Source organism: Mesoplodon densirostris, chromosome 7 (genome assembly GCF_025265405.1).
Source record: "Mesoplodon densirostris isolate mMesDen1 chromosome 7, mMesDen1 primary haplotype, whole genome shotgun sequence".
In the NCBI taxonomy this organism is placed as follows: Eukaryota; Metazoa; Chordata; class Mammalia; order Artiodactyla; family Ziphiidae; genus Mesoplodon; species Mesoplodon densirostris.
Genome location: NC_082667.1, coordinates 10867516 through 10877050, shown reverse-complemented (window position 1 = coordinate 10877050; position 9535 = coordinate 10867516). Strand labels below are relative to the sequence as shown.

Here is a 9535-nt window from a genome sequence, read left to right as displayed (position 1 = left end):
CTAGCATTTACTTTTATCACGTTGTTAGCAGTGTTTTATCTCCAAGTTGGCAACAGTCTCCCCACTCTTAGTTAGTCCGTGCAGTTTAGTTTAGTTTCAGCCAAGCCCCAAGGAAGAGATTACAGTAGAAATCTCTGTATTCTGAGAATTTTCCAAGTCCACTCCCCACAGACACTGATGGAGGTAAAGATTTTATCGAGAGTTTCGTATTTCTAATCAGATCCATTAGTGGCCTAAAGGGGACAATTAGAGCATGTCAGAGAGTATATATCTCGGAGCCCTTGGCCACCACTGCATGCTCAGAACTCACTCTTTCCTGAGTACTTGGACCCAGGAAAGAAGCATGAAGTGGCTTGGGATCCTTGGGCTGGTGGCCGTCTCAGAGTGCCTAGTCCTGTAAGTACGGGGACTGTAAGTGGCATCATCTCTCTTTCTGGGGTTTTCCTTGTCCTCTTATTCTTCCACCCATCAGGGTTAGAAGGGAAAGTAATCATTCCCTGACAGTCTTGAAGTTCAAGTCTCACTTATTGATGAGTACCTTGCCATGGGCAACATGGGGCCCAAGGGTCTTGGGGTAGGCCTGCAGGGCTGCACAACTCTGGGGGTGCCAGTCACATCATGACCTATGTGAAAATGGCACTCCTTGGAATTGCTCAGTGCACACCCTGTGCAACTGTAAATGTGGTCCTATGAACAGCATTTCTCCTGTGATTGCTTCTAGGTCTTCTCTCTGCCCTCTCTCCATTTCTGTGTGTATGTGATGTGTCTTCATCTCTGTATCTCTCTCTTTTATCTCTCCATCCTCTTTGGATGTCTCTGTGCATGCAGAACTCTCTGAGTTTTCAGTTTTTTGTTTTGTTTTGTTTTGTTTTTCTACTTTGACTCTTCCTTGCTTCTCTAGCTTCTTAATTTCCCTAATTTACTCCCCATCTCCTGGCTTCCTCTCTCACCCCTCTCTTCTGCTTGAACCCTGGAGAAAGATCTGGGAGGCTACTTCGAGGCTGATTTACCTCAAACAAGCAGTGTGACCACAGCCAAGTCACAAATCCCTGCATTTCAAATTCCTCCCTCTAAAAAGAGGATAATGATCCCCCTTCGGACTCCTTCCCAGAACTTCTTAGAAAAAGATACAATGGGATGACAATAGCAATGGGAATGGCTGCTATTGTTGACACTTCTTACATATCAGGTACATTATATACATCATCTCACTTAATACCCAAAGCATTCTATATGGCGATGGGGGTTATTATATTCCATGTTTTTACCTACCCATGGGGAAACTGACTGCAAATTGTCATATGGCTTACCCAAGATTACACAACACAACCTGTATTCAAAGCTAGGTATTTGCCATCTTCTTTGCATAGCGTCCTGATAATGAGAGGACACTTATAAAAATGCTTGGAATATACACGGTGCCATTACAATGCAAGGTATGATAGTCATACTATAACACAGACAGCTGATTGCTGCCCTTTCTTTGTTTCCTTTTCCCAATGCTCGGTGAAAGAATCCCTCTAACAAAGGTGAAGACCATGCGAGAAACCCTCAGGGAAAAAAGCTTGCTGACAAACTTCCTGAAGAGGAACAATGACGACAGGTCCCAGAATGTCGCTCATGACTCGAAATTGTCTCTTCATCCCCTGAGGAACTACCTGGATGTGAGTGTGTTGGGCGGATGGCACTCTACAGCGCCCCCTGGTGCTCTGGCCTGGCACTGGGGTTCATCTGGAGGCGCCAGGCGGTGTGGTGGGGCTAGGGCTCCTGCAGGAAGCAGAAACACTGGGGAATAGGGACCCCATTCCCAGAGAAGAAGGCACTCTCATCCTCAACTCTTGGTCGGTGGTAACTGGGCTCAGCAATGACCAGGTGGCAGGTAAACATCCATTTCTTGCCAAAGATATGTCATTAGTTTGAGGGAGATTGTTCCTCCTGAACTAAGTGAGCCCCTGAGTTACAGATGAAAGGTGAGCCATGTCTGATCAAAAGATAAAGCCAACTGCAAGTCAAAATTGAAACCCAAGGCAGACAAAGTTCAGCCTCTGCAGATTCAAGAAGGACACCAGTAAAAAATTACTGCGCCCCTGTGGTCTGTGACGCCATAAAAATCTAACACTATGGTTATTGATTTTACAAAAAGGTCTCGCCTCTTCGTCAAGAATGCATACGACAGCCTGAGTGATAGGCAAAGAGTAAATACATGTTACATAAAAGGGCCAGCAGCGTGGTGGTGATAGGACATGGTCTGAGTTTAGAGGAGGTGGCCTGGGGTGACCTAGGAGGACCAGCTGGAGAAAGAAACAGGCTGGGCCTTAAAGGGGAGACTGGAGAGTTTCTCAAATGAACGCACAGGGACTCGCCTCGAGGTCCAGTGCTTAAGACTCTGCGCTTCCACTGCAGGAGGACCGGGTTCGATCCCTGGTCAGGGAACTAAGAGCCCGCATGGAGGAAATAAAAGAAAAAAATCAAATGAAGGCACCCGTCTGAGCAGAGGCTGTGAGGTGGGGCGGTTGGAAAGTGATCTCAGGAGACACGGGACACCTCGAGGGAAGCAGCACTCTGGGAATCGAGGGCGGCCAGGGCAGCCAGGTCTGACCACACCACCCCTCCCCGGCCCCTGTAGCTAGCCTATGTCGGCAACATCACCATTGGAACGCCACCTCAGGAGTTCAAGGTCATCTTTGACACCGGCTCAGCTGACTTGTGGGTGCCCTCCACCTACTGCGACAGTGTCCCCTGCTGTGAGTACCTGCCCCCCCCACCCATCTTGTACTCCCCCTCCCACCCCCTTCTCCCTCCTTGGCACCTGACGGACACACATCTCTTGTGTCCGCAGATAAACACAAGGTCTTCAACCCTCACGCGTCCACCACCTTCCGGCTCTCGGGCCTGCCCGTCGACCTCACCTACGGCTCCGGGAGGATGGTTGGATTTCTTGGCTACGACACTGTTCGGGTAACTGCAAACCAGAAGCTGAGTCAGGCCTGGCCCTGGAGCAACCGCAGCTTACAAAGCAGACGCAGGGCCAACTGGGAGGGCCCGTCTTTCCCAAAGTCCCCTAGTGGCTGGCCGCCCACCCCACAGTGTTGTGTCCCTGGGGAGACAGTGTCCCTGCTGACATACAAACTCCCAGAATGGCTGACCCAGAGAGTGGCTTGGGGTGTGGATTTGCAGCTGCCTTGCCCATGAGCAGCTCAAGGTTCATTTTGCCGGGTGCAGGGAGAGAGGAGGAAAAAGCACCCACCCTTATATCCTCAGGCTGTGCCAGGTACTTTCATGGTAACAACTCGTTTACTCCTGCAGCAACCCCACATAGCAAGTACTATGATTAGCTCCATTATACAGATGAGGGAACTGCGGTGCAGAAAGCCAGGGCCTTGCCAAGTTCATGCATCAGGTAAACAGTGGAGCTGGGCTGGCCAGTCAGGATTCATGCAGGTGTGCGGTATTTGGGGAGAGGATAAAACTGCTCTTGGGCCGTTGCGGGGAACTGAGGGCTTCGGGAAGCCAGACAGTGAAAGCAGGGGGCCACAGATGTGGGAGGGGCCTGATAAATGGGAGCCCCCTAGAGGGGGCCTTTGAGAGTCTAGTAAAAACTATAGCCTGCATCCCCCAAAGGGCCTGAGTATTCTCTCTCTCTCACACACACGCAGACGCACATCCCCAAAAGCATGTTTCCCAAGCAGAATTTTCATAAGCACCCTGGCAGCGAAATTGTATAATGGGCTTCTGTCTTCCTGGGCGGATGCAAAATCCACAATGCACTGCAATGAATTCAGTCCATTTCTGTCATCAGATCATAGTGATGCCAAAGAGAAGACTATCCTGCTGTCTACTCATTTTGTCCTCAAGTGGGAACCATTTGGTCCTGTTGAGTCCCTGTTTTTCCACCTGCACAGAAAGCATGTGGCCAATTTGACTCACTTCACATGGTGTTTGCAGGATGGGCAGGTGTTGGTTAAAAGCCACAGCCCCGCTCAAATGGAACCCAAATTCCACTCTCAGCTTGGTCTAAATATCTGAGGTCAACCCAGGGCACAGCCTGGCCTCAGTTCTCTGTGGTGCTCATGGCATCTCCATCCCAGCCCAGTCCCAGCCCCACTTCCCAAACCTTTATGTGGGAACATTCTCCTCTCCCACAGATCGGGAAACTTGTCGATGTGGTCCAGCCGTTTGCCCTGAGCAAGTTGCAGTTTGGGCTGGAGCATGCACCCTTCGATGGCATCCTGGGCTTAGGCTACCGCAGCCTCGCCATCCAAGGGACCGTCCCCGTCTTCGACAACCTGAAGAGACGAGGCCTCATTTCTCAGCCTGTCTTTGCCTTCTACTTGAGCACGTAAGTCTGAACTGGACAAGCTCTCTAAGTCAGTTGTAAGATGCTTTCAGTTGCATGAAAAGTTGTAGCCACCTGATCCAGAAGTTTCCTGAGAGACAGTCTAGCCCGGGATAACTATGGCGCCAGGGCCACATCTGGCCCTGCCACTGGTTTTTGTAAATAAAGTTTTATGGGAACACAACCATGTTCATGGGCTCAGGGGCAGCAGATTGGTCCAGGGGGTGTGAAGGAAGAGGGAGAGCGGTGGAAGGTGTCAGGATACAGGTTGGAGGAAAAGGTAACAAGATGTGCTGATGGATTTGATATGGGAGGAAGGAGAGGGATGGCGGGAATGTGTCCTCCTCACTAACATTTTACCAGGAGCCCAGAAGCAGCTACACAATTCGTAGGCGCCACTGCGAAATGAAAGCGTGGGACCTCTTGTTCAAAAAGTATTAGGAATTTCAAGACAGGGATAGCAGGGGGGCAGGGCCCTGCTGAGTGTGAGGCCCCATGGATGGCACAGGTCACACATGCTGGTGACGCCAACCCTGGGTGAACCTGAACCCACACCCTTGGAGCCCTCGGGCCTCGGCTTTTCTGAACAATGACAGGCTAGGCGAGGGAGCAGCCAGACCCCTCCGGCACGGTGTCCTCTGAGGGTATCTCTGAGCACTCTGGTTGCTGGAGGGGACCAGGCCCTCTTCAGAAGGGTGGGTGGTCGGGGCCCCGCCAGGCTGCCCAGCTTCGAACCCCTTCTGTGCCACTCATTAGTCGGTGCCCGACCTCGGACAGGTCCTCAATCCCTCCGGGCCTCAATTTCCATCTCTGTAAAATGGGGACCCTAATAGTGCCTCGGGTGGGTGGAGAAGCACAGCCCTGAGAGAGTGCCTGCCGTTATACTCCTACGACGAGCCCTGCCTCTTCCTTCTCTCCTAGCCGGAAGGAGAATGGCAGCACGGTGATGTTAGGCGGGGTGGACCACAGGTACTACAAAGGAAAGCTCCAGTGGATACCAGTGTCCCAACCTCACTACTGGCAGATAACCATGAACCGGTAAGCTTCTCCCTCTGAGGGCCACCCCAAGTGATGCTCCCACACGTGCACACGGACACATGCAGACACACAAATAAATGCACAGACACAGTCACACACACAGACATATGCTCCACCCCCAAAGTCACACGTATAAACACACACAGGCACACAGATACATACACAAACACACAGATACACATACACGCACACAGACACACAGATACACACACCACACGTGGGTTCATAATCACCCCAGGCCCCTGACCAGGGCTCTGACCACGGTCCTGAACAGGGTTCAGAGAGACGTGTGCAGCCCAAGAGGGCTGCACCCACCATGCTGTGAGGCAGGAAGCACGGTTTGAAGACCCTAAAGTGCAGTGAAAAGAGGATCAGGGAGGATTTCACCAGCCTGAACAGGGTTGTGATAAGTTGACCAACTGTCTAGGAGTTCTCACTACACAAAACTACCAGTTTCAAAACAGGGAAAGTCCTGGACAAACCAGGAAAACTGGTTTCCTAAGGGAGAAACTCCCGGGCAGTGGAGAGAGATTGGCCGCATTCTTGAGACACTCCCCCCACCCATAGCCACCCCCATCCCGGGCACACAGTGGGGCAGGGGCTGTGACAGAGAGAATCAGGAAGCCGGGATCCAGGAGTGACCTGAGAACAAGGGGCAATAATCGACGGGATTCTGAGTGATACGCTCAGACAAAAGCTTACGTGTCCTTTGGAGGCTCCCTGGGCTAGCTCAGGCATCGCCTGGCCAGGGCTCTCAGTGTCTGAGCTGTGTGAGTGGGCCACGCTGGGAGACAACCTCTCCCAGGGCAGCCTGTGTCTCCGACACCCCTGCTCTCAGCATCTGCTGCCCCGGAGAACCTGTGTCTTCACTGTGTGGGTTGACCCATTATCGGTTACACAGCACATACAGGGCTCTGGCTGTTCCTCATCCATTGTTTCATTCATTCATTCATTCAACAAACATACATTGTGCATCCGCTGTGTGCTAGGCACTTGAGAGAGGCACTGAGGCTACAACTTGCCCTTAATATCTAGTAAGGCAGACGTACATGAAACGAGTCACACACATAATAATGAATTGCCACTTCGGTACATGCTAGAAATGAGGAAGAGTCTACAGAGAGTGACCAAGACAGGAGCCTGATCTAGTCTCGGAGGGGAAGACTTCCCTGAAAAAGTGACAAGTGAGCTGGAACCTGGAAGATGAGGAGAAATTAGCTAGACAAAGGGGATGGGGGTCTTCTAGGAAGGGCGACCAGCACATGCCAAGGCCCTGAGGCACCAAAGAGCCTGATGCATTCAGGAACTGAAAGGAAGTCAGCGAAGGTTAGGTGACCAGAGCAAAGGAAAACAGAGTCAGGGCATGAGCTGAAGGGAGACACTCAGGGAGGGGGGCAGTCGAAGGGGAAGACTTCACAGTGATCCTGGTGTCCACTTTGTCCCACTGTCTCTCAGCATCACCATGAACGGTGTGGTTTTTGGTTGTCTCCACGGCTGCCAGGCCATTCTGGATACCGGGACCTCCTTGGTGCTTGGCCCAAGTAAACTGGTCACCGCCCTCCACACGCTCATCAACGCCAAGCCTATCAGTCACGAGGTGAAGGGTCATGCCACAGGGTCACCCCGGGGCTCTCCACACACCAGGGGTCCCCTGGGCCGACCCCTCTCCCTCTTTCCCTCACAGTTCGCGGTTCCATGTAGCTCTCTGTCACGCCTGCCTACCATGATCTTCACCATCAACGGCAAGGACTACCCAGTGCCCCCTCAAGCCTACATCAGAAAGGTGAATGGCCAACCCTGGTGGAATTGCAGGAACCCTCGGGCTACTGCTTGCAGGAGGGGGCCCTCTGCAGGCCAAGCCACACCATTGCAGATGCCACGGAGCCCCTGTGGCTGGGCCAGTGCCTCCCACAAAAGCAACCAGTTGAGAGTAAGGGGTGGTCTGGGACTTCCATCATCCTGAAATAATGGACCACCACCCAGTGCCGGCCTGGTGCGAGGCACGAGGAGAAGGGAGCACGAAGGGCCTCTGCCCTCAAAGAGCTTCAGTCCAACCAGAGCCCTCAGATGGATGGACACGGAAAGTCAGCTCTAGCAAACCCTGCTGTAGGCCAAGGGACAAGTGGGGCGGGTGGGCACAGTCTCAGTGTGTTGTCCCACCACAATGGTTACCCGTCTCCCTCCCACCTCGAAAGTGTCCTGGTTTGGATGACAAGTTACATGGTTACCCTAGTCCTCTCCTGCAACTTCCCCTTGCTAAGCCCCAGTTCCCACTCTGTGAGTTGGGGTACCAGACCCCTCTGTGGGGAGGCTGCATGGTCACGTGAATTAAGGGTGCACAGTGACTGCATGGCCCTTGCACAGGGTTGAGGCTTAATGTCAGCTCCCTATGGGAGTTCAGAGGAGGCTGATGGGCTCAAAGAAGGCTTTGAGGAAGAGAGGGAATTTCAGTCATGCTAGACCTCCAGCCTCATGGAGGCACGAGGAGGCCTGCGTGGGTCGAGGCAAATCTACGCTGGACCCCATGCAAATGGCACCCCCGGGGGCTGAGCCAAGGGGTGCCGGGATCAGATCAGAGTGATGAGGGCTATACACAAGGGGAGAACCAAGGTAAGTCACCCAACCCGGCCTGGAGTGGCCAGCGAGGGTGAGCGGGGGGCCAGGAAGGCTTCCTAGAGGGGCTGAGCACAGTCTCTAAGAACGGGTCGTGGGGAAGAGGGAAAAGCAAAGGCATTCCCTGCAGAGAAAACAGCGAGCCTGGGTCACAAGGAAAGAAACAGCACAGTAGGAGGGGAATTACAGGCCATTCTTGCTCTCTTTTTCAAAATTTTATTCAAGTATAGTTGATATACAATGTTCATTTCTGCTGTACAGCAAACTGACTCAGTTATACATGTGTTTGTATTCTTTTTCATATTCTTTTCCACTACAGTTTATCACGGGCTCTTGAATAGAGCTCCCTGTGCTCTACAGTAGGGCCTTGTTGTTTACCCATCCTCTCTATAGTACTTTGCATCTGCTAACCCCAAACTCCCAGACCTCCCCTCCCCCAGCCCCTCTCCCTCATGGCAACCACATGTCTTGGCCGTTCTTGGTCTTGGATGGGCACCCCACTTCCGCAGCTGCTGAGAGAGCCTCTTGGTTCTTACCAAAGGAGGGAAATAAAACCGAGAAGCTGCCGGCTCTGGATGCCGAGAGGGTGGCAGGTAAGGGCTCAGGCTCACTGGTGTGCATTTCCGTCTCCCCCAGAGCCTTCGGGGCTTCTGCCTCAGCAGCTTTGAAGGGGGCACAGAGAACCTGAGCCGGTCGGAGACCTGGATCCTGGGCGACGTCTTCCTGAGGCTGTATTTCTCGGCTTACGATCGGGGAAAAAACAGGGTTGGCCTGGCTCCCGCAGTGTAAAGGCTGGGGCGGCTTCAGCAATCCGTCAGGCCCCCTCCAAACACACACTCACTCACACGCAGGGCACTCCCACCCAGGGATGGCGGTGGACTGTGTTTGGTGCTCTGCGAAGCCCCACTCTCAGCAAAGAATAAAAGTTTCCATTCTCAACGGTGCTAATACAAATGGGTGCCTCTCTTTGGGTCGGGGAGGTGCATCATAATCAGGCAGGATCTAGAACCTGGTCTGAACCACAAGTGAGAGGAGCCCAACTCCAGCTGGCTTCAAGGAAAGGGGAGACTTACTGGAAGGACACTGGGGATCCAGGACACGGGAACCACAGCAGATGCAAAGATCTCAGCGACTGGACCCAAGAACTCAGAAGCCATCAGCTCCCTCTTTCTCTCCCTCACTCTTTCCCGTCTCTCATCTTTGTTTCTCTTAGTCTGACAACTATCCTCCCTCACACTTCTGCACATATATCCCTAACGCGTGTAATCCGTAAGGAAAGAAGCTCAGAGAAACCTCTGGATACCAAGGAGGGCTCTGATTGGTCCACCTCAGATCATGTGTCCAGCCCTGGACCAACCATCCTGGCGGGGGGCTTGGGGGTACTATGATTGGCTTTACTTGATCACGTGGCCCTGCCCAACGTGACTGACAGTCTCTTCCAGCACCACGTGACTGCAGCTGGGGCGAGGCAGCCCCCAAGGAAGGGGTGGGGAGGGGTGGGGCGGGGTGGGGGGGGTGTTCTAGACAGTGGAAGAGTTTGTGATGGCC

At 52.9% G+C, this 9535-nt stretch overlaps 1 protein-coding gene across 1 annotated transcript; it reads left to right on the top strand.

The window, feature by feature from the left end:
- The first annotated feature begins 295 nt into the window (after positions 1–295).
- LOC132494299 (pregnancy-associated glycoprotein 2-like) lies at positions 296–8776 on the top strand. Its single transcript, XM_060105314.1, has 9 exons — positions 296–396; positions 1514–1664; positions 2627–2744; positions 2840–2958; positions 4146–4339; positions 5258–5374; positions 6830–6971; positions 7059–7157; positions 8624–8776. The coding sequence occupies exons 1-9, from the start codon at positions 296–298 to the stop codon at positions 8774–8776; spliced, it is 1194 nt and encodes a 397-aa protein (XP_059961297.1).
- Positions 8777–9535: the final 759 nt, after the last annotated feature.

Bases quoted from the DNA above. Each gene is read 5' to 3' on its own strand.
- LOC132494299 (XM_060105314.1), top strand. From the start codon at position 296: ATGCTCAGAACTCACTCTTTCCTGAGTACTTGGACCCAGGAAAGAAGC. The intron at 397-1,513 runs GTAAGTACGGGG...GCTCGGTGAAAG, and splicing joins GTCTCAGAGTGCCTAGTCCT to AATCCCTCTAACAAAGGTGA. The intron at 7,158-8,623 runs GTGAATGGCCAA...CGTCTCCCCCAG, and splicing joins CTCAAGCCTACATCAGAAAG to AGCCTTCGGGGCTTCTGCCT.